The sequence below is a fragment of the Styela clava genome, chromosome 4 (assembly GCF_964204865.1).
Source record: "Styela clava chromosome 4, kaStyClav1.hap1.2, whole genome shotgun sequence".
NCBI classification, from domain to species: Eukaryota; Metazoa; Chordata; class Ascidiacea; order Stolidobranchia; family Styelidae; genus Styela; species Styela clava.
Window position 1 is genome coordinate 7,982,358 of NC_135253.1, and position 23,994 is coordinate 8,006,351.

General features: G+C 34.7%; 2 protein-coding genes across 5 annotated transcripts; both read right to left on the minus strand.

Moving 5' to 3' along the window:
- Positions 1-2,797: 2,797 nt before the first annotated feature.
- Positions 2,798-10,200, minus strand: LOC120326778 (sodium-coupled monocarboxylate transporter 2-like). 3 transcript variants are annotated; one of them, XM_039393124.2, is made up of 13 exons: positions 9,846-10,195; positions 9,404-9,507; positions 8,922-9,110; positions 8,465-8,530; positions 8,082-8,201; positions 7,651-7,805; positions 7,166-7,306; positions 6,148-6,366; positions 5,706-5,818; positions 5,251-5,405; positions 4,858-5,081; positions 4,466-4,569; positions 2,798-3,372 (listed from the first exon to the last, which is right to left on the minus strand). In XM_039393124.2, the coding sequence occupies exons 1-13, from the start codon at positions 9,895-9,897 to the stop codon at positions 3,161-3,163; spliced, it is 1,854 nt and encodes a 617-aa protein (XP_039249058.2). In that variant the 5' UTR covers positions 9,898-10,195; the 3' UTR covers positions 2,798-3,160. The 3 variants fall into 3 exon arrangements, with proteins under 3 accessions (XP_039249058.2, XP_039249059.2, XP_077968012.1); XM_039393125.2 differs by having other exon boundaries at positions 2,800-3,372; positions 10,059-10,200; XM_078111886.1 differs by lacking the exon at positions 4,466-4,569 and having other exon boundaries at positions 3,351-3,372; positions 9,846-10,192.
- Positions 10,201-15,116: 4,916 nt separating this feature from the next.
- On the minus strand, positions 15,117-22,994 carry LOC120326774 (sodium-coupled monocarboxylate transporter 1-like). 2 transcript variants are annotated; one of them, XM_078112193.1, is made up of 12 exons: positions 22,561-22,994; positions 21,737-21,840; positions 21,272-21,460; positions 20,835-20,900; positions 20,460-20,579; positions 20,028-20,182; positions 19,547-19,687; positions 18,626-18,738; positions 18,175-18,329; positions 17,782-18,005; positions 17,389-17,492; positions 15,117-15,724 (listed from the first exon to the last, which is right to left on the minus strand). In XM_078112193.1, the coding sequence occupies exons 1-12, from the start codon at positions 22,610-22,612 to the stop codon at positions 15,507-15,509; spliced, it is 1,641 nt and encodes a 546-aa protein (XP_077968319.1). In that variant the 5' UTR covers positions 22,613-22,994; the 3' UTR covers positions 15,117-15,506. The 2 variants fall into 2 exon arrangements, with proteins under 2 accessions (XP_077968319.1, XP_077968318.1); XM_078112192.1 differs by lacking the exon at positions 22,561-22,994 and adding an exon at positions 22,276-22,538.
- Positions 22,995-23,994: the final 1,000 nt, after the last annotated feature.

The window sequence follows — 23,994 nt, forward strand, 5'->3', positions numbered from 1 at the left end:
GTATTAACGGATTATACACAATTAAAATCGGAGAATTTCAACTTCGGGGACCGATATGACCAACTTGAATGTAGCGATAACTATCTAGCCATTATGCTCGAATCCTGAAACTTAATCATACTTGAGCTGAATACAAACTTCACGGCGTGAAAAAATAAATAACCAGAATTTGGTAACGCCAACTAACAGCACTCTTATTTGCTTGGTTTCTATGACAGTTATTTTTTAATTTAAATTTGAACTGTTTTGGGGAATTGTTTATTAACCTACAAGATCTGTTTATGGGAAAATGTGAAGCCTCGGAATCTATACTTTCAGTGGGGCACGTTATGCATTTATTTCATGTTCATATTAATGGGTGTCTTCCGGATTCTACCGAGTGGTATTGTATATCAAAATAAAATAAATTCTGAGCTGTATCAGAGGTTTAGAACAATTTTGATGTCGATTAAATTCATGATGGAAAATGAACAAAAACTTACAACTTTCAGTCATCATTGAAAAAACAAAATGGACTGTAATCAGAAAAATGTCCCTCTGTAAAGTGTAAAGCATCCTCAAAACCTTTCATCTAGATTCTGAACAACCACTAACCTGTTCGTAAAGTTAATTGCCGCGATAGTCGATTCAATTATTGTACAAATGACAGTAGACATAATTAGATTTTTCAGTGCAAATCTGTCTTCAAACAAGCCAAAAAGTGGAAGACAAATTGCGGTGACCAGGATTGTCCACGAGGCCAGAAGATCCGTAAAAAAGGGAGTCGTTTGGAAATATTCCGTCACCACGTCGTTTATTCTGGCATAGCAATACGTTTCAAATACAACAGAAAATAGGTTTGTCGACGAGACTGCTAAGAACATCCATCGGGTGGAATATACTCGGTAGTTCATTTATATTCTACTTTTAACTTCAAATAAAAGTTAATGTAAGTTCTCTGTTATACATACATAAAGCATTTTCCTCAACTTAAGTTTGGGGTTGCGAAACGATATATAGTCAGAACTGAATTTTTTAATTGATGCTTAGCTGATTTTCCGACGCCTATGCGAATTGCCCAGAAGTCCGTATCCTATATAACTGATTCAGTGGCAGTTAAATAAAAGGATAATATACATATCTACTTCGTATATATCGCAGTTATAAATGGGACAGAAACTTTTGTTTGACTGACAATCTTTATCAAAAAATACTGACGAACGGCATATGCAGCTTTCGGCAAACAACACACCTGTTGTTTATACTGGCGTTTTAAAGCGTGTATATAATATCGTGTCGAAAGTTTGAATTCATTCATTTTAAATTGGTTATTTCCAGAGCTGATGAAAGTTGTCATCACGCTGTCATAATCGGACTCAACATCGCTACGCAAAGTTGGCGTCAAAATTGTTCATTGATTTTGTTAACTCTTCGGACTCGCGTCTTCCCAGAACGACGCTACTCTGTCGCCCTGAACTTCCACGGATCGCATCGATTTAGCGCGTTGAAAAGCTTATTCATAGATTTGTCTTCTAAATATGTTATATATATGTGGTAAAATTTCAAAAGAAATAAAAAATTACTTTCTGAGGACGTGCGGATGTATTTCCTAGCTTACGTATAACTTATTTTATTGCAGATTTTTTGTTCTCGATTCTAATGGTACATGAAGTGAAACAGTTCATTTGATGAATTGATTGGCTCGCTGGTATCATCTCTTGCGGGCGATGCCAGTTTTCAATGTCACTGGAGCCATACTTATCGATAATACCAGTACTACGAAAACTAGAATTCTCGCTTTTATCGCTGCTTGATAACCAGCGTTGATTCTCCAGTGGAATGTGTGTTTACTTTTCATTTGTACACGAATATTTTTACTGGAAAACTGTTGTAATGAAATTTTCGAGTACTATTTAAATTCGCAAATCGAATGGGAGTCATGGGAAATAAAAACTGGTCATCGACAACGACACTTGATAACATTTTATGATAGTGAGTATTAAAATATTTGTTGTTAAATTCAGAAATTCTTCTGATTCATCTCTGAATTTGAAGTATTTGCCACATCAAGGTCTATACTATGAAAACTAGAATATAAATAAATAAACATGATGAGTCACGCGAATAACTGCTAAAATACTACTGCTAAAAATTCATAAACACCCCAAGAAAGAATTTTTCACGAAGCAAGATATTGGTTATAGATAAGAATAATATATAGATCATTGAATTATTTTTAAAACTCAATCAATCTGGAAACATTAACTCAGAGATTTCTGTAAATTAGTGCACTGCACATTGCCACCGTTATACGTGACATGCAAACATAGCCACGGCGTCAAACATTACTGTATGTGAATGAAAATGTTTCAATGAATTTATCAGCTTATATTATTTTTTAATATGAGCAGCGACATTTCCATTTTATAAATTGCTCAAATGTACTAGATATTTACGAAAATTACCCCGTAACTGCAATACCTATATCAATATCCTATTATCGTTTTGTCTTTTTTTTTCTCGTTAAATATATAGTTTCAAATTCGCGCTATACAAGTCCATTTGTGATTGCGATACTCTATTATAAAAAATGTAAACTTTTTGCAAAATAATATTCGCGCCAAAATCCGTTGATGCAAAACTTCCGGTTAAACTACTTTTATTCACATTTATGCTCACATGCTTTCATCACAAAATGTTGTAATGAAAGTTGGCTGATCGCCCATATGGTGGCAAGCAAACACTCGAATTGTAAACACAAATAAAAACAATTTTCCATGACGATGTACTGTATTCGTATTTCGTTTAAACATTTTACATAAAGGATGCATACATTGATAAAAAAGAGTATTGATTATCTGCATGAGCTATTTGATAAAGTTCAGATAATAAAAAGTCTAATGTTTAAAAAGTCTTATCTTCAAACACCGAACGCTTACGAACTTCTGAAAAAGATAAAAAGAGACAATTTGGTTTTTATGACTAGTGGAAAATCACACTGTGACGCGAAAATTTTAACATTTATATACATGTATAGGTTTTTGTTATAATTTTTACCAATCCGTTACAATTGTTTAAGCAATTTCGACTACCAAAAGGCAATTTGCAGTTGGCGAAAAGAATGCCATGAATGTCTAACACATTTTAATATTGACAATCACAGCTTGCAACAATAAATAATTTAAAAGACAGTTCCTTTTATTTCATTATGCGGGGAATCCGGCGAATTTTGACTACAATCATCTCCGGTACAACATGAATTTATAAAAACATTATCTTTGCTATTCTCTGCTATTCCTCTTGACGATTTTTCGGGAATGCCAAAACGTAATATTTTGCAATTTATAACAGGAACAAATAGATCCGGATCAGCTTCTGATACTTTGTTAAACCCTAAAAATGAAAGATCCGAGTTAAACACGGAACATACTTTTAGTATTAGTAGCGCATTGCACAAAAGTCATAATCTCCTTAAAACAGGGATGACGAATCATTGACCCACGGGTCAAGAATTCGTGCAAAAAACGGTAACTTTCCAATAACAAAAATTGATGATGAATCCGGCTTCAATTCAATCTACTTATAACGGCTACTATAATATACTGATCTGTTCACGTTAACGACATAACAATAAAATTGATCTGTTAATTTTTTGCAACTTATCTTGTAACCGCAGTTTCATCTCGGGTGTTCTCAAACCAGAGTGGTCAAAAATGGTATTTTATTCTTTGGGGGAGGGGGGTTTGGAATCAGGAGTATCAATGGAGCGGAATAATAGAGTCTTAGAAAACCGATCGAAAATTGAATATATTTTTCAGATTGGAATTACCTTCCAAACACTTTTGAACGCATAAAAAAAGTATAATGTATGGTAATTTTTATTGAGTATAGGCCGAGATTTGGATCTTCTATTATTCGAATCGAATCAACGATGTTTAATCTTAATTGTAACAGAATCGAGGAAAATCCTCAGAGAAGGAGTGCATGCAAGTAATTAAAAATTTGGATAGCGGATGCTAGTTTGTTCCCAACGCCGAGTATGGTATTTGAACGTTTTCTAGAGAAAACATAACTTTTGTGCAAAACGTTCTAAGTTCCTGAAACTTTTGGGTTCAATCACGCACAAACAAAGTTCAAGTGTAAACAAAACTAAATAAAGTTAATCCAATTCATTGAAGTTATTTTAAAAATGTATGGCTTTTTTTGCGGTATCACCCACTGTGTTTCAGTTAAACGAACGAGATTATATATTTAAAATTCCTGGGAGCCTCTGAAACGAGAATTTCTATCCAAATTAAAGTTGATTAGTAGTTGTAAATAATTATGTTTGCCACGAAGATTCATTTCGAAACACTTGTCCCTGGCGAACGCCTGGAAAGGTGAGATTTTCTCGGCAAAGTTAGCCTATCATTTAAAGTTACCAATAATCTGAATTTTTTATATGGGGCAATGCATGTAATTCTATCCAACAGAGGGAAATTCAGACCTGTAACCAGTGAGACGATATGCCCGACGATAATAGAAACGAAGAATGCAAATGTTCCGTATACAAACGGCGACATAGAATATAAGGTATATTGTAAAACAGATCTAGAATGAATAAAAAAATATCTGAATTATTTCGGAAGAATAGTCAGCAAGAGCTGTTTGATCTGATATGTGTGTTGAAAGTTTTGGATGTGAAGGAATTAAAATATATATTTCAATCTTTTACTTTTTATAATAAATAAGAATGTAGATTTTTCTTGACAGAAAGGATTCATTGTGATTGTTGCGACAGGGAAAATACACAACTAGCGAAATTGCAGAGGTAAACTCCGAATGCTCCTATGCTATTTGAGTAGTTAGCAGGCAGAACTGACAAAAATATATAAATACCCATATTCGTCAGATATCGTAGACATTGATTCGAGTGTAGTGGTATCTTCAGATACTCCAGTAAATGACGTAGTTGAGGCATTGTGTAGAAAATTCGTCAAAGTACAATTACTAGTGGACACGGGTAGGGACTCAGTTGTAGCTGGGTAGGTTGCTTGATTGATCGAAGCCAGAGCGACCCAACTTCCACAGACAATGCCACTTATCATTCCTGACAACGCTCCCTGGACGACAATAAATAATTTAAAAGACCATTGTGGTATGTAGGACTCTTCAGAAGTCCCAGCATTCAGAAAATGGTGACTCGATGGACCACAAATGAAAGTCTGCCTTAAAAGCGGGGCAGGCAAGGCAAGTTTCAAGTAATGATAATTTGCTTGAAAACATACGTACCCAACTGTTAATCCAAGGCATGAACATGCCCATGGTGAAAACGCTTAGAATTGGTGTTCCGACAGCCCCGGTTATCATGTTGATTTGGATAATATTTGAAGATAAAAGCGAAACGGTGTAGGCTATTCCCATAATCACTCCTCCAAATACTACAGCTGTACCCAAGATTGGCAGCAATGAAAATAGCAGAATTGTACATAAAATGCAGTTAACATATTAGTAGAAGCTATTTGATTAGTAAGTTATGGAAGAAAGTGTAGACTAAATAAAAAAATTATTGTAATAACAAATCAAAGATAATCGTTCAAACTAACCTCGTTCAAAATCGCGAGAACCTCAGGGGTATTCAAAACCAACATATATATTTCAATTATGTCAATATCATTGAGTAATATAATGTGTGTATTCATTGAACTACATTATTGTCGTTCTGAATTGTGCATGTAATAGCTCACCTAATACTTTGGAGAAAATCATTTTTCTTGTTGTCGACATCGCTGGAAAACATGGAATGACAAAATCTTCAAGCGCCAATGCTGATAGAGAGTTGACTCCCGATGATATTGTGCTGCAAGAAGACACATTTATAGAGTGACATTTGAAACAAAATTTACAAGAATCACAAAAATTGATTTGTGTTTTTTATATTTACAAACATTATACATATAAATCACATGTAACTCAAGCTCAACACCGTAAATGGGGTATAACCGCCGTAAAATTCCGCATGAACCAGGAATAAATAAAACTCGTAGAAGAGAAGAATTTTTTAGATTTTGAGCTCTAAAGTTTCAAATAGGAAGTAAATACAGTCATTTTTAATACGATATGTATTTTATTTCTGTTTTTTCGTGTTTTTGAAACTATAACTATCAGAAACTTTGTGTTTGAATTCACCTCAGTGTTCCACTAAATGCAGCCGACGTAAACATTCCTGCCATGCCAGGCAAATCTTGAAATATTTTCAGGGCTAACCTAGGCATTGCCTGGTCATTTTTCTCAATCGCACCAGATAAAAGTGGATCGCATCCTTCATAATAGGCATACATGACTAAACCATTTGCAATGGAGAGAAGGACCATGATTGTGCCAGGAATCCATTGTAACAGTGCAGCTCTGAATAGAGTAAACAATATGAGAATAAAATTAACCGATATTGACGATGTATTGGAAACACGAAATTAAAAATTTAGTTTTACAGGTGCGATTTCTATATGAGTCACGTAGTATAGCCGCTATTCTTTTTACTCGTTCATGATTAAAATCTTGTTATTGACTTATCTGAACAATTTTTGTGCAGGTGAAAGATGAAAGCCAGCAATATGTATTGTTAGGAAACTCTATAAACTATGCGCTTTATAAATTCGATGCAGGTAATGCAATAAATTTTAAACAATTTATCGGGTATATAATCTTATGTTTATCCCAGCCTGATCGTGTATTTTTATTTAAATAGTATTCAGTCACCAACGAGAACTAGGTTTGTGCAATTATCTTACAAAACTTAACTCGCATAGATGGTATCGCTATAGCCGATTCACCTTGTTAAAATATTTCGCGTTTAGTATGATAAATACAATTCATCTCAATTGTACCACATCCCTGAGATGATGCTACAAAATAGGATATGTATTACCTCTAAATGTAATCAGGTAGTGAATACTTCATGTTTCTATAGCTGAGAATGAGGTGTTACGTATTTCCACGCACGGAATATGCAAAACAGTAATATTACAAAGGTGATCTGTCCTAGATTAATCGTCGCGAATGTAAGTTTTAACATTTCAGAATTGAATGCAGATTTTTTTGGAATTCAACTTTCATTTAGTAGCAATGTTTGAATTAATGAGATGATAACCTATCTCGAAATAGTTCCGAAACACGCACTCAACTACAATTCCTATTATATACTTACATTCTAGATGATCGAACTGAATTACATGACAAATATCTCTGAGTTGTGACTTGACTACAACAACTTAAATAACAAGTATTGAGTGCCAATGCACCTCCAATCGTCCACACGGTACTTCGAACTCTGGGATCAATGTCTAATCTAGAGTCAACAATGCGGAAAAAAGTTATTATTTCATTTATGTTCAAGCATTCTAGATTGAATTGGAGATTTAATTTTGAAATCGGAGGCTTTTATTGATTATTTCTTAATAGCTGTTATGTAGAAATGACTGTAAATAAAATCTGAACTCTTTGTCCAATAATAATTTCACTCTTACACCAGTATACACGACGTGTATACATTACTATGAAGCTACATTTACGCGGGTGCTATTGACATCTAGGTAGGCATTGAAGATCAGACCTGTGGTGGAAAGGGCTAAACTACAAAAATATCAAATATTGTAGACGCGTGCTGGACAAATCCACGTGAGCATGTTTTACTTGAGCAAATTGTTTCTATCTCCACGATCCGCGGCATCCATTATTGGTCCGAAGCCTCCATACATTATTATTGCCTGAATGAAAATTGCAAGCATTCCTGCAATCATGATAACACCTTGCAGAACATCCGTCCATATCACTGCCTTCATTCCTCCCTGTAACCATAAAGTTAATGATAATCAAATAAATAGGGCCGCCAATAAAATAAATACAGTAATTTCCTTTATGCTATACAATATTACATTTTACGCCAATTTCGATTATTTTTCATTGTTCGACTAATGTTATTCTTTTGCAACCTGAATCGAGGTAAATATATAGACGTGACATCATTTTAGTGATGCCTAATTTCATTAGTTTTTTCAATAGTTTTCATTTATTGTGCGTAAATTTGTAATTTCATCAGTTGGATTGTTTAAAAATCAACGTACGATGCTGGTGTAAAATGTGCAGAAGATACTTGTCAATGCAATTGTCCAGTTTAGCTCGAGAGGTGTCACTGCGCTCAACGCAAGAGAAGGAAGATATACAGTTATTCCCAAGTAAAATGTCTGAAAATGAATTTCAGGTTACATTTCTTTCATTCATTCAAGTTTATATCACATTTATGACATAGTAAAGTTCGTTGCTCTTGCTTCATGTAATCACGTAAATACCACGTTTATTCGCGAATCAGTGTTATGGGAATCATCTGGTAATTTTCCGTTTACCATATAATTTCGTCATTTCTTCGTTTTTTACGTAATCGAACCGATTGATTTTTTAAATTAAGAACGTTAAGTTTTGTTTCTAATAACATCTTCGAATAGCTTACCAATTTTAGCATCGCCATTGTGGAAGCAAATGATCGTATTCTAGAATGAAAGCGTCGACCCAAATACTGTTGAAATATTGAAAGTTGAAAATATCATATTAAATAAATTTATCTTATGTAATCTTGCTCAGAACGATTTCACAAACTCCCGAATACAAGTCTTGATATTATTGCTATTATATGATACACTTTGACGTATATCAAGTTCGAAATGGCGCAAAATTGTAATGAATATAGAAATGTTTAAAATGTAAATACCGTAAGAAATTCCAATTTGAGATAATATAGAGTTGTGGTCTTTATTGTGAAAGATAATAAGGCAAATTTCAACGTTTAATTTCGGCATATATATATATATATATAGCATACTAAATAGGTTGATACGGAAATTTAGAAAATATAACTGGTTAAACTTAATACGAATATAAAAGTGTTGTCATCAAAATGCAAAGCTAACCTCGTATACGCTTTTTATACGAAGCCGATGATACAATGGAATGTAATATATTGAAGCAGCAATAAAACCTATGAGGTTGGCAACCACGGTCCATGCATATACCGTACCATAGAGATATACTTCGACTGGATTGCCAATGACAGTGATCGCTGATATGTATGACACTGATAATGACATTGCAACACTTATCTGAAATCGAAAAAAGTTTAAACTTGTTTTGAAGCTTGCCTCAATTATTGACAAGCATATTAGTAGCGTGATGAATACGAGAACCAATGATGAATACGATCTCAGTACTGTATTTTAGCTTCACGCAATATTTCGGAATGTCGAGGTTGTGAAGAATGTCAAGACTCGTCTTGAGTGAATGGAATTTAAGCAGTTAATTATTTCCGTAAGCTTCATCTTAGTTTTCAAAGTAATTGCAACAACACCGAACTTCTAAGTCATGTCATATTATGTTTAAACAAGTGCATGTGTACCGGGGACACATTTCTGCGTCCAAAATAGTAGTTTTCCGTTGTTTGAACTTTCCTGTCCTTGTAAGCAAAGTACACGCCAATTGCAGCGCAGATAAACAGTATTCCTGAAACAATTAAGGACATGATATTATTTGAAATGATATCTTTACTCGCGAGTTTGTGAATTGATGTTTCGTGACGGGTTTGTAAACAACATTACCGCATTTTTTTCCCATTTAGCTATAGTATATAGAGCATTTGTCTGCCATGTGCCTTAGTCACATATTTGTTCCAATATTCAATATGGTGGTACGATTGATCTTATGGAAGTTTCATATAATAAAAAGTTGGCATTTAATGCACGTCCATCGTTTAAATATACAATAACAGAATGTGATAGTTCGATAACTTTCACTCGCACAATTCGAATTTTCAATTGCAAATAAAAATAATGCAAGCTCACCTCCAAATATTACAAAGTCAACAGGAAGGAAATATGAATTTGCTGACTCCATGTTTGCTCTAATAATTTACGTCGAGTATCATGTATATAAACATTTTCACACAAACAAAATTTTAAATCGATGTCATTCAAATCAATAATAACGGCACATAGCACGAACAACGTCAAATTAAAACAGCAACTAAACAGTTCGGAGTGCGTAAGCGTAAGTACCTGCAGTTCAATACACAAAATCCAAGCTCCCCTGATCAGCTCGTAATTGCGAATTTAATAATCTCATTCGTTAATGTACCAATAAGTTTTGTAGTCACCACATGTCATATGCAATAAAAAAAGGCAAGACCTTTACCACCACAACTCGAACAAAAATTCAACTCATTTCATCTGTTAATAATACAAAAACCATATTCAAATAAAAATTTCCCCCGGTGACCTATAAACCAACCGAATTGAGCTACAGCTTTTGAGCAGTGACATTCACTAGGATAGTCATACTTCTACCAACTCAATATGCATTTTCACTGATTTTTATTGATTTAAAGAATCCTTTTTCTTTAAAGTTCAAACGATAGGGTATGGATACGTTCTCCCTTGTCTTTTCATCCATCTGAAAACACGAGACAGACATACGGTTTTTTCTTTTCTCTTATGCAGTGATTCTCAAACTGTGGTATGCGAAGGTCTTCCAGGTGGCTGGAAGAATTCACCCGCGGACCCGCCTGGGGAGGATCTTCAGTTGATCCCGTTTCCCAACTGAAGAATATCCCCCTCCCCTAACCCACCTAAGCCGATAATACCAGTTGATCCTTCAGTTGACTGGTGAATATCAGTTGATCCTTCATTTGACCTGGACTAAATATTTGGTAGGGTCATGGTTAGATGGTCTTAGTTGGGGTGGAGATTCTTCAGTTGGGTACCTCGGGTGGGAGATTCTTCAGTATATCCAAACTTCCTAATATGCTCTTTTATATAGCCAATATATATAAATACCACATATTATAGGCGGCAACTTCCTTATTTGCTGTAAATTCAAAATAGCTAACCGTTCTGGTAGCTGCACCTTATTGTAAGACTATTGCTTAGGATGATTGCATAATTATTTGAATTCAGTATCATTTGGGGAAGGCCATCGCCTAGTGTAATAGTGAAGTACTAAAATATAAAACGCTGCTTTGTCCTAGAAGATGCTCAATTGCGTACTGACAATCGTTTGCTAATGGGTATTGGTTCCGGCATAATCAAACTTCAAACATTTATTGTCGATAAACCGTATGTCTTTTACAAAAACTCAGCTATTTTTGTTGAAAATCGGTGCAACGATTCCACTACCTAATTGTAGGGCGAGCATTTAGCTATGATTGCACACGAGCGTGCGGCCGAATGAGATGACGCCACCTGAACCGCGCATCTCGACTGCCACTTGACCCTTCAACATGCGTCAGTTAAAGACAGAACGCTAGCGGGATAACACGTGTTCAGAAATATTTGGGATTTATTGCTCTTTTTGCAGAGATCATGGCGCCAGAAAAAATGGTGATAACGGAGTAAGACCCCCTTTTTCCTACTCTCCATCTTCTACCATTCATCTCCATGCCAGGGGTGGCCAACCGCGATCGACTAAAATCTGCAAAATACCTCGCCATCGACAGATCGGTAATGAGAAGTCATAGACAAAAAACGAATGAGTACTGAATATGCAGATAACTGCACACACACACATACACAAAATCCACCGCTGCAAATAAGATGGGCTCTGTGGGCACATTCTTAAGGAAATCGCCACAAAAATTTGTATTTTTCAAGCTCCTTCTAATTTGTCGATTTGATAATGTATATGTGCCCGGATTAAATGTTTAATTATTTATTTAAGATGTATTAAATCATACAATTCAGATGTGAAGCCTGCCTATTTCTCAGTCATGAGCAAGGGCGCAGCCAGGATTTCCAAAAGGGGAGAGGGCGCTCCAGTCCTAGTTAGTGCTTGTCTCACACTCAATTGCACTGCTTTTAACACAAAGGCTCTTGTCTTTCTTTTCGAACATGAAAAGAGCCGACTTTTCAGCGTATAATAAATTTTCTGTCAAGTAAAATATCCAAATTAATGACATCTACGAAAATTTTGAAATGTCTTTGTATATCATTTTAATTGTGTTCAACGTAACTCGCTGATGCGCCGACTTACGACAACATAAAAGCACTGGTACTCTAAAATACCGCTGCAATCTGCAATCATAAAAATATGGGAAAAACTGCCAGTAAATATTTAGTTTTGATACGTATCTTTGCGATCTTGCGAATCCGTCACGCGTCGTTGAAAAATCTCGAGATCTGCTATGAAATCCCAAAGAGTATGATTTAATTTAGTACAATAAAAATACGTGTGAAGTCATTTTACGCCTCTCATTTGAAAAGCCGACTTTTTTACCGGATATGATGAATGCTCATTTTTTGCGCAAATTATTCAATCCATACGGGTTTATTTAAAATGTCTTGCTTTATTAATTCAAATTTTCATTATTGCAATTGTTTTGAATAAAAAGCATTATTGCTGTGAAATACTACGGCAATCTGCGCAGATAAAATGTGAGGTAAAGTGCCGATAATATGTTTATATAACAACTTGGTTTCACAGTTCCGTGCAAGAACGAAAAGTAATTAACATCGTCCTTGTGGCCCGAGACATATATAATATGTTAATCGGGCCGTGAAGATTTCGCAAAAAAAAAGAAATGACCTTTTGGCAACTTCTTCCGTTTTCAAGTACTGCAAATTTGAAATTAATTTATTCAATACAACAATATACATTACGAACAACGTCATTTGGTCATAACTATAAAAGTTTTTGCATTCTGTAGGGTCTGAGGTTAGAAAATTACAAAACTGCAGAAAGCTGCAAAGTGAATACCATTACCTGAACCCGAACTAGCTCTGATACGTTGATGATGATTTAATGGTTAATTGCTGAATATGTCTGAGATATTGACCCATACAATCATGCAAATTGTCACCTTATTTTAATGGCACATATGTTAAGAAGTGATTTTTAGCACCGCATTTTGCAAGCAATGTTCCACAATTATGAAATGTATGCATATTGCTTGCTAATATTTTCTTATAAATGGATAGTTTCAATATGTAATTTATTTCATATTTTTGTTACTCATTTTCCATTTTATCATGAGTTCCTATAACCTTAGTGAGAGTATATTATTGCAATAGTAGTTATTTTTGCTCTTTTCTCGCCAATATTTGTTATTTTGATGGAATTTGCAGCCACCGTACTAAGGTTATGCAGCACATAGGACAGGAGCACAATTTTACTATATTTCTATCACTTATTTCACCTTTGCTTTATTATATAGAGCATTTTATAATATAAATGGTAACAATGTGCATATGAGTAGCCAAAACGAACTGTATCAACTATTCTGAGCTCTCTCATTCCACAAGGTATCTTTTTCCTTTTGTCGCCATCGGTAAAAAGCGATTAGTTTTCTATTTGATTAATGAAACTTACTGTGTTGAAGGAAGCTGATCAACTAGATAAAAAAAACATGAATCCCTTTCATTGCATAAATATTTAATATCACATATTGGTTGAAAAAAAACCTGATTTGACTGATATAAGTAGTACAACAAATCTTACTTCGTATGTGCAGCCATGCATGAAGACTCAGGCCCAGTATATTTGAAATTTGTTATTGGGAGTTTATAGCTTATTTATGTCCACTTTTGTAGACATAAGCTACTTTTGCATAAAAAAAAAACAGCGGACCAAGACTTATGTCCACTTGTTTGAGACATAAGTCAGTGTTGCACTCCAGCATAAGGACATAAGTTAAGGCTATCTTCCAAACTATACAGCTTTTGGGGTCAAGCTTAGGTGCATCTGATAGATCATAGTTTAAAACCTCAAAAAATTGAAAAAAGTGAAAATCTCACAAAAAGTGGACATAAGTCAGTCTTGTTCTACAGCAGCGCTATAGCTTTCTACCTGTTCGGATTTGCGCTATACGCTATACACAACCAAGAATTCCATAGGTCTACGCAGTATTTGCAGTATTCAGAATCGGCTTCATTTATTATTAATTCTGGTGATCTCCCGATAAATCCTAATTGGATACCAACATGTGGTTCAAATTTTCATCAACCAACGACGGAAGAAGTTGTCAGAAGTTTATTACATTCAATTATCTACTTCATATTTGCTGTTTTTGTTAAATTTCCTCCAAAGTACTGCCCGAGAACCAGATGTCAGAGAACCAAATAAATGACGACCCAACCACAGACGTGTAACGTCGTTTACTTAAGGTCATACGCTTAACTCTTCGCACTCGCGTCTTCCCAGAACGACGCTACTCTGTTCAACGAGTTAATTAATAAGCTTATTAACAGATTTGTCATCTAAATGTGTTATATGTGGTATAATTTCAAAAGGATACAAAATTATTTTTGAGGACGTGTGGATGTCTTTCCTAGCTCACGTATATCTTATTTTATTGCAGGATATGTGTTGTCGATTCCCATGGTGAATTAATTAACAAAATCGATGACCGATTTTACCGCCTTCGCGTAGCGATGTAAAAAGTTCGATTACGACAGCGTGTTGACAACTTTCATCAGCAACAGAAATAACCAATTTATAACGAATGGATTCAAACATTCGACACGATGTGGCTTTAAAACGCCAGTAAAATAAACATGTGTGCTGTTTACCGAAGGCTGCATTATGATGGCGATAAGGCCAACCACCACAACCCCCAAAATGATTTCCAGAGGCAGAGCGAATCGGTGTTTAAATGCACCTGTCGCGACGTTTTATTACGCATAGGAAACGAAACAAATAATCATTGGTCTAACAGGCACACTATAGTGCAGTATTGAAGTGAACAATGCCTCCGATAATATATATTATATATATAACTATTCCTTTTTAGAGATCCGTATTTTTGCTTTTCTTGATTTTCATATTTGTATGCAATCAAACGGTAATAACACGAAATATTGTGTTTTAAGTCAGACAAGTTTCGAGACTAGATGCAATGCGTAAATTCGCCTGTATGTCGCTTATAAGTTGCTTTAAGTAAAACCTGCCACCTCGTGGATTGATTGGAGCGCTATTATAGGCCTAATTTAGCGGTCGATGCCGGTTGGTAATGTCACCGGAGCCATACTTACCGATAATACCAGTACTACGAAAACTAGTATTCCCGATTTTATCGCTGTTGATAACCAGCTTTGACTCTTTAGTGAAATGTGTGTTTACTTTTATTCATTATTTATTTCGTTTAATCATTTTGAAGAAATGATGCATACATTGATGAAAAAAATATTGATTTTCTGCATACGATATTTGATAAAGTTCAGATAATAAAAAGTGTAATGTTTAAAAAGTCCTATCTTTGAACACCGAAAGCTTACCAACTTTAAAAAAATTTTGGAAAAAGTATAATTTTTATAGCGACTAGAAAATCACACTTTTGCGAAAATTTCAACATTTATATACATGTATATGTTTAGGTATAATTTTTAACAATCCGTTACAATTGTATAAGCAATTTCGGCTATTAAAAGGCAATTTGCAGTTGGTTAATAAGAATGCAATTGATGTCTATCAAGTTTTAATATTATTGACAATCACAGCTTGCATTAATAAATAATTTAAAAGATAGTTTCTTCCTCTTCATTGTGCGGGGATTCCGGTAAGTACTGACTACAATCATCTCCGGTACAGCATGAATTTATGAAAACATTTTCTTTGCTGTTCTCTGTTATTTTTTTTTCTGTTGACGATTTTTCTGGAATGCCGAAACGTAATATTTTGCAATTTATAACAGGAACAAATAGATCCGGATCAGCTTCTGATACTTTGTTAAATCCTAAAAATGAAAGATCCGAGTTAAACACGGATCATACTTTTAATACCTGTTTTAATAACTGTTTTAATACCTGTTTTAATACCTGTATACTTTTAATACCCTTTTAATTACCTGTGTTTAAACATCCAGTTTTATTTCAATCTGGACACTTATATGCACACAATCGACTTGTGTTGCACTTTACCGTAGCCGAACTATTTACCTGCTATGACAACACTGCAAGTCTGTTTGGTTCACTTAATAATTTCCATGGTTACCTAGACTGTGGTGCATGGAGTCGATTTTCTTATTTTTAAACGGCGATTGCTTGGTTTTTACCGGGTCGCCTTGACGCATCGATTGCGTTTCTTTATTTATTTATTAAGTAATATATTTTGTTCGATTTAATTATATTTATCACGTTTTTGTTAGACTTCCCCGAGGGTGCCGCCGCTCGATAACCAGAATTGGTTTTCGGCGTCTCCTTTCACCCTGGAATGCGGTCTTTTATATTTCCTTTACTTGTGTATGTATAATTCGTACTTTCAGCTTGGTGAAGAAATAAATTACTGATTACTGATAATATTCTGGAACGCGTTGCACAAAAGTTATAATTTCCTTAGAACAGGGATGACGAATCATTGACCCATGGGTCAAAAGTGAGCCCACGGGTCACGAATTCGTGCAAAAAACATAGTAACTTTTAAAAAAAAAATTGATGAAAAATCCGGCTTCAATTCAATCTACTTATAACGGCCTCTATGATATACTGATATGTTACTGATATGTACACGTTCACGACATAACAATAAAATTATCTGTTCATTTTTTGCAACTTTTCTTGTAACCGCAGTTTCGTCTCGGGTGTTCTCAAACCAGAGTGGACGCAAAATGGTATTTTATTCTTTGGGGGAGGGGGGTTTGGAATCAGGGGTATCAATGGAGCCGAATAATAAAGTCTTAGAAAGCCGATCGAAAATTAATTATATATTTTAGATTGGAATTCCCCCCAAACGCTTTTGAACGCATAAAAAGGTATAATGTATGGTATTTTTTTTTATTGAGGATAGGCCGAGATTTGGAGCTTCTATTATTCGAATCGAATTAACGATGTTTAATCTTAATTGCAACAGAATCGAGGAAAATCCTCAGAGAAGGAGCATATGCGAGTAATTGAAAATTTGGGTAGCAAATGCTAGTTTGTTCCCAACGCCGAGTATGGTATATATTTGGACATTTTCTAGAGAAAACATAACTTTTGTGCAGAACGTTCTAAATTCCTGGAACTTTTGGGTTCAATCACGAACAAACAAAGTTCAAGTGTAAACAAAACTAAATAAATTTAATCCAATTCATTGAAGTTATTTAAAAAATTTATGGCTGTTTTTTTGCGAGATCACCCACTGTGTTTCAGTTAAACGAACGAGATTATATATTTAAAATTCCTGGGAGCCTCTGAAACGAGAATTTCTATCCAAATTAAAGTTGATTAGTAGTTGTAAATAATTATGTTTGTCACAAAGATTTATTTCGAAACACTTGTCCCTGGCGAACGCCTGGAAAGGTGAGATTTTCTCGACAAAGTTAGCCTATCATTTATACTATAAATTTTATAGTTACCAATAATCTGAATTTTTTATATGGGGCAATGCATGTAATGCTATCCGACAGAGGAAAATTCTGACCTGTACACAGTGAGACGATATGCCCGACGATAATAGAAACGAAGAATGCAAATGTTCCGTATACAAACGGCGACATAGAATACAAGGTATATTGTAAAACAGATCTAAAATGAATAAAAAATATCTGAAATATTTTGGAAGAATAGTCAGCAAGAGCTGTTTAAATCTGATATGTGCGTTTAACGTTTTGAATGTAAATGAATTAAAATATATATTTCAATCTTTTACTTTTTATAATAAATAAGAAGTGTAGTTTTTTCTTGGCAGAAAGGATTCATAGTGATTTTTGCGAAAGGGAAAATACACAACTAGAAAAATTGCAGAGGTAAACTCCGAATGCTCCCATGCTGTTTGAGTAGTTAGCAGGCAGAACTGACAAAAATATATAAATACCCATATTCGTCAGATATCGTAGACATTGATTCGAGTGTAGTGGTATCTTCGGATACTCCAGTAAATGACGTAGTTGGGGCATTGTGTAGAAAATTCGTCAAAGTACAATTACTAGTGGACACGGGTAGGGACTCAGTTGTAGCTGGGTAGGTTGCTTGATTGATCGAAGCCAGAGCGACCCAACTTCCACAGACAATGCCACTTATCATTCCTGACAACGCTCCCTGGACGACAATAATAAATTTTAAAGACCATCGTGGTATGTAGGACTCTTCAGAAGTCCTGGCATTCAGAAAATGGTGACTCGATGGACCACAAAGGAAAGTCTGCCTTAAAAGCGGGGCAGGCAAGGCAAGTTTCAAGTAATGATAATTTGCTTGAAAACATACGTACCCAACTGTTAATCCAAGGCATGAACATGCCCATGGTGAAAACGCTTAGAATTGGTGTTCCGACAGCCCCGGTTATCATGTTGATTTGGATAATGTTTGAAGATAAAAGCGAAACGGTGTAGGCTATTCCCATAACCACTCCTCCAAAAACTACAGCTGTACCCAAGATTGGCAGCAATGAAAATAGCAGAATTGTACATAAAATTCAGTTAACATATTAGTAGAAGCTATTTGATTAGTAGATTATGATAGAAAGTGTGGACTAAATAAAAAAATTATTGTAATAGCAAATCAAAGATAATCGTTCAAACTAACCTCGTTCAAAATCGCGAGAACCTCAGGGGTATTCAAAACCAACCTATCTCAATTATGTCAATATCATTGCGTAATATAATGTGTGTACTCATTGAACTACATTATTGTCGTTCTGAATTGTGCATGTAATAGCTCACTTAATACTTTGGAGAAAATCATTTTTCTTGTTGTCGACATCGCTGGAAAACATGGAATGACAAAATCTTCCAGAGCCAATGCTGATAGAGAGTTGACTCCCGATGATATTGTGCTGCAATAAGACACATTTATAGAGTGACGTGACAAATTTAAAAAAGAAATCTACAATAATCACAAAAATTGATTTGTGTTTTTTTTTTTTATTTACAAACATTATAGATATAAATCACATGTAACTCAAGCCCAACACCTTAAATGGGGTATAACCGCCATAAAATTCCGCATGAACCAGGAATAGATAAAACCCGTAGAATCAAAGCCTTTTTTTCATTTTGAGCTCTAAAGTTTTAAATAGGATGTAAATAAAGTCATTTTTAATACGATATGTATTTTATTCCTGTTTTCGAAACTATAACTATTAAAAACTTTGTGTTTGAATTCACCTCAGCGTTCCACTAAATGTATTCAGTCACCAACGAGAACTAGGTTTGTGCAATTATCTTACATAACTTAACTCGCATACATGGTATCGCTATAGCCGATTCACTTTGTTAAAATATTTCGCGTTTAGTATGATAAATACAAGTCATCTCAATTGTACCACATCCCTAAGATGATGCTACAAAATCGGATCTGCGTTACTTTTAAAGGTAATCAGTTAGTGAATACTTCATGTTTCTATAGCTGAGAATGAGGTGTTACGTATTTCCACGCACGGAATATGTAAAACAGTAATATTACAAAGGTGACCTGACTTAGATTAATCGTCGCGAATGTAAGTTTTAAAATTTCAGAATTAAATGCAGATTTTTCGGAATCCAACTTTCATTTAGTAGGAATGTTTGAATTAGTGAGATGATAACCTATCTCAAAATAGTTCCGAAACACGCACTCAACTACAATTCCTATTATATACTTACATTCTAGATGATCGAACTGAATTACATGACAAATATCTCTGAGTTGTGACTTGACTACAACAACTTAAATAACAAGTATTGAGTGCCAATGCACCTCCAATCGTCCACACGGTACTTCGAACTCTGGGATCAATGTCTAGTCTAGAGTCAACAATGCGGAAAAAAGTTATTATTTCATTTATGTGCAAGCATTCTAGATTGAATTGGAGATTTTATTTTAGAAATCGGTGGCTTTTATTGATTTATTCCTAATATCTGTATGTAGAAATTACTGTAAATAAAATCTGAACTCTTTGTACAATAATAATTTCACTCTTACACCAGTATACACGACGTGTATACATTACTATGAAGCTACATTTACGCGAGTGCTATTGACATCTAGGCATTGAAGATCAGACCTGTGGTTGAAAGGGCTAAACTACAAAAATATTAAATATTGTAGACGCGTGCTGGACAAATCCATGTAAGCATGTTTTACTTGAGCAAATTGTTTCTATCTCCACGGTCTGCGGCATCCATTATTGGTCCGACGCCTCCATACATTATTATTGCCTGTATGAAAATTGCAAGCATTCCTGCAATCATGATAACACCTTGCAGAACATCCGTCCATATCACTGCCTTCATTCCTCCCTGTAACCATAAAGTTAATGATAATCAAATAAATAGGGCCACCATTAAAATAAATACAGTAATCTCCTTTACGCTATACAATATTACGTTTTACGCCGATTTCGATTATTTTTCATTGTTCGACTTTTGTTATTCTTTTGCAACCTGAATCGAGGTAAATATGTAGACGTGACATCATTTTAGTGATGCCTAATTTCAATAGTTTTTTCAATAATTTTCATTTCATTGTACGAAAATTTGTAATTTAATCAGTTGAATTGTTTAAAAATCAACGTACGATGCTGGTGTAAAATGTGCAGAGGATACTTGTCAATGCAATTGTCCAGTTTAGCTCGAGAGGTGTCACTGCGCTCAACGCAAGAGAAGGAAGATATACAGTTATTCCCAAGTAAAATGTCTAAAATAAATTTTAGGTTATATTTAATCCTTTCTAAGTTCATCTCACATTCATTAATATAGTTCGTCGCTATGGAACCGTGTAATTACTAGAACGTTTATTCGCAAATCGGTGTCATGGTAATTACCTGGTATTTGCACAATTTAACATAAACATTGCTTTGATCATTAGACGGTAAATCAAACTGACTGATTTTTTGAATAAAGGACGCCTGAATCTTGTCGTATTTTAAATATATAGCTTGGAATACCTTACCAATTTAATCATCGCCATTGATGAAGCAAATGATCGTATTCTAGGATGAAAACGTCGATCCAAATACTGTTGAAATGTAAAACATATGGAACGTTAAAGAAATCATATTAAATGAATTTCTCTTATAAAATTTGGCTCAGAACGATTTCGCAAGTTCCGAATACAAGTCTTGATGTTATTGCTAATATATGATACACTTTGATGTAAATCAAAGAAATAGCTCAAATCAGTAATAAATGTAGTAATGTTTTGATAAAAATACCGTAAGACATTTCAATTTGAGATAATATAGAGTTGCGGTCTTTATGGTGAAAGATAATAAAGCAAATTTCAACGTATAATTTCAGAATATATATATTATATAATACATCAAAAATTATAACTCGTTAAACTTGATACGAATATAAAAATTGTTGTCATCAAAATGCAAAGCTAACCTCGTATACGCTTTTTATACGAAGCCGATGATACAATGGAATGTAATATATTGAAGCAGCAATAAATCCTATGAGGTTTGCAACCACGGTCCATGCATATACCGTACCATAGAGATATACTTCGACTGGATTGCCAATGACAGTAAGCGCTGATATGTATGACACTGATAATGACATTGCAACAATAATCTAAAATCGAAAAAGTTTGTTTAATTAAAAATATGTTGAAACTTGCCTCAATCATTGAAAAATATATAAAGAGCGCCTCGAAACATTGATGAACACGAACTCAGTACTGTATTTAGGCATCACGCAATAATCGTAAAATGACAGAGGAAGTCAAGACTCGTCTTTGAGTGAATGGCATAATTATTTCTGTAAGCTTCATATTGATTTTCAAAATAATTGCGTTAACACCGAACTGCTAAGTCGTATTGTATTATGTGGTAATAAGTGCATGTTTACCGGGGACACGTTTCTGCTTCCAAAATAGTAGTTTTCCGTGGTTTGATCTTTCCTGTCCTTGTAAGCAAAGTACACGCCAATCGAAGCAGAGGCAAATAGTATCCCTGAAACAATTAGAGACATGATATTGTAGCGAATACATAAGGATAGTTACTGCATGTTTAAATATTTTCACCACGTATTGTTAATAGTGCATGTTATTTGCCTGAAACAAGGTCGTTGCTTTAATTCATTTCCTTTATGATATATTTCCCTAGCTCAGTGTTGATTGTCTTTGTCGTTTTTTGTTAGTTAGAAATTGATTCTCTTTTTGACTGCATTAAGAGTTAAGTGTATTTTCAATGTATCTGTATTTGGATTGGATTGTGAAACTTTCAATATAACAATTGGTGTTTCATATATTGTGTGCTTTATTGATTTCTGAAGGAGTTCAGATCGGAGTTACATTCAACAACGTGTGTTCAATACCACGGGCGTGTGGACACGCAGATAGGGTCAATACTCTTCTCCAATAACACGAATTAAAATGATATCCTTACTCGCGAACTTGTGAACCGCCGTGTTACGACGATTTTGTGAACACAATGACTGCATTTTCCCCAATCATCTATAAAGCATTTGCCTGTCCCGTGCTTTAGTCACATTCATTTCACCAATATTCAAAACGGTGGTAGTTTCACAGAACTTTCATAAAATAACAAGTTGGCATTCAATGCAAGCCCATTATTTAAATATACAGTAGCAGACTTTGATACTTATTTTTCATTCACAAACTTCCAATATCAAATTGCAAATAAAAATAATAATAAAAAATCAAAGATCACCTCCAAATATCACAAAGTCAACAGGAAGGAAATATGAATTTGCTGACTCCATCCTTTATGACTAATTCGTGCTCTAATAATTTACGTTGAGTATTATGTATATAAACATTTTCACACAAACAAAATTTTAAATCGATGTAATTCAAATCAATAATGAATCAAACATAGCACGAACAAACGTCACATTGAACAGCAATCAAACAGCTCGTAATCAACACTTTGTGAAATGGCCTGGGTAATGTACCAACGTGTTTTGTTGTTACCTAATGTCATATGCAATAAAAAAGGCAAGTCCTTTACCAACACAACTCAATCAAAAACTCAATTTATTTCATCAATTAATAACACAAGACCTATATTCAAATAAAAACTTTCCCCGGGGACCTAAACAAATCTAATTGAGCTACAGCTTTTGAGCGGTTACATTCACTAGGATAGTCATACTTTTACTAACTCGATATGCATTTTTGACTGATTTTTATTGATTTAAAAAATCTATACTCTTCAAAGTTTAAACGATAGGATATGGATGCGTTCTTCCTCGTCTTTATATCCATCTGAAAGCACGAGATGACAGACGGTTTGTTTTTCTCTCCTGTGAATGATGTAGCATTGGCATGTCACTATAAAACTGCCTAATATGCTCTTTTATATAGCCGATACGTATTAATACAACGTATTATATGCCAAAACTTTCTAATTTGCTGTAAATTGAAAACAGCTAACCGTTCTGGTAGCCGCACCCGATTGCAAGACCATTGCTCTGGATAATTACATAATTATTTGAAATAAATATCATTAAGGAAAGGCCACCACCCATTGTAATAGTAAAGTACCAAAATATAAAACGCTGCTTTGTTCTAAGAGATGCCCAATTGCGTACTGACAATCGTTTGTCAATGGATTATTAGTTCTGGCATAACCAAACATTTATTGTCGGTAAAGTCGTTAAGCGATGTACTGAACAAAAAACTCAGCTATTTCGGCGAAACGATTCAACTGCTTAATTCTGTGCCGAACATTTAGCTATGATTGCACACGAGCGTGCGGCCGAGTGAGATGACGCCACCTGACCCGCGCGTCTCGCCTCTCGGTCCTTCAACTTGCATCAGTTCAAGTTAGCGGGATTACAGCTGTTCAAAAACATTTGTGATTTATTGCTCTATCTTGTCTCTTTTTGCCGAGATCATGGCTCCAGAAGAAGTAGTGATAACGGAGTAGCACCCATCTTCCCTCCTCCCACATCCGTTCATGTATGCCATGGGTGGCCAACCCGTTTCGACCGCAATCGACTAAAATCTTTAAAATAGTTCGCGATCGACTGATCGGTAACAACGTCATACACAAAAAACGAATGAGTACTGAATATGCAGATAACTGCACACACGCATACAAAAAACTCCACTTCTGCCAATAAAAGTTTGTATTTTTATG

What these genes read in the sequence shown, in the direction of transcription:
- LOC120326778 (XM_039393124.2), bottom strand. Translation starts at nt 9,897, where the DNA reads ATGGAGTCAGCAAATTCATATTTCCTTCCTGTTGACTTTGTAATATTT. An exon ending in GACGCAGAAATGTGTCCCCG is followed by an intron (nt 9,111 to 9,403) that starts GTACACATGCAC and finishes TTTCGATTTCAG; the next exon opens with ATAAGTGTTGCAATGTCATT. An exon ending in TATCGTCTCACTGGTTACAG is followed by an intron (nt 3,373 to 4,465) that starts GTCTGAATTTCC and finishes TTTCATTTTTAG; the next exon opens with GGTTTAACAAAGTATCAGAA.
- LOC120326774 (XM_078112192.1), bottom strand. Translation starts at nt 22,330, where the DNA reads ATGCAGTCATTGTGTTCACAAAATCGTCGTAACACGGCGGTTCACAAG. An exon ending in GGCGGTTCACAAGTTCGCGA is followed by an intron (nt 21,841 to 22,275) that starts GTAAGGATATCA and finishes TAATTGTTTCAG; the next exon opens with GGATACTATTTGCCTCTGCT. An exon ending in TCAGTTCGATCATCTAGAAT is followed by an intron (nt 18,739 to 19,546) that starts GTAAGTATATAA and finishes GTCTTATTGCAG; the next exon opens with CACAATATCATCGGGAGTCA.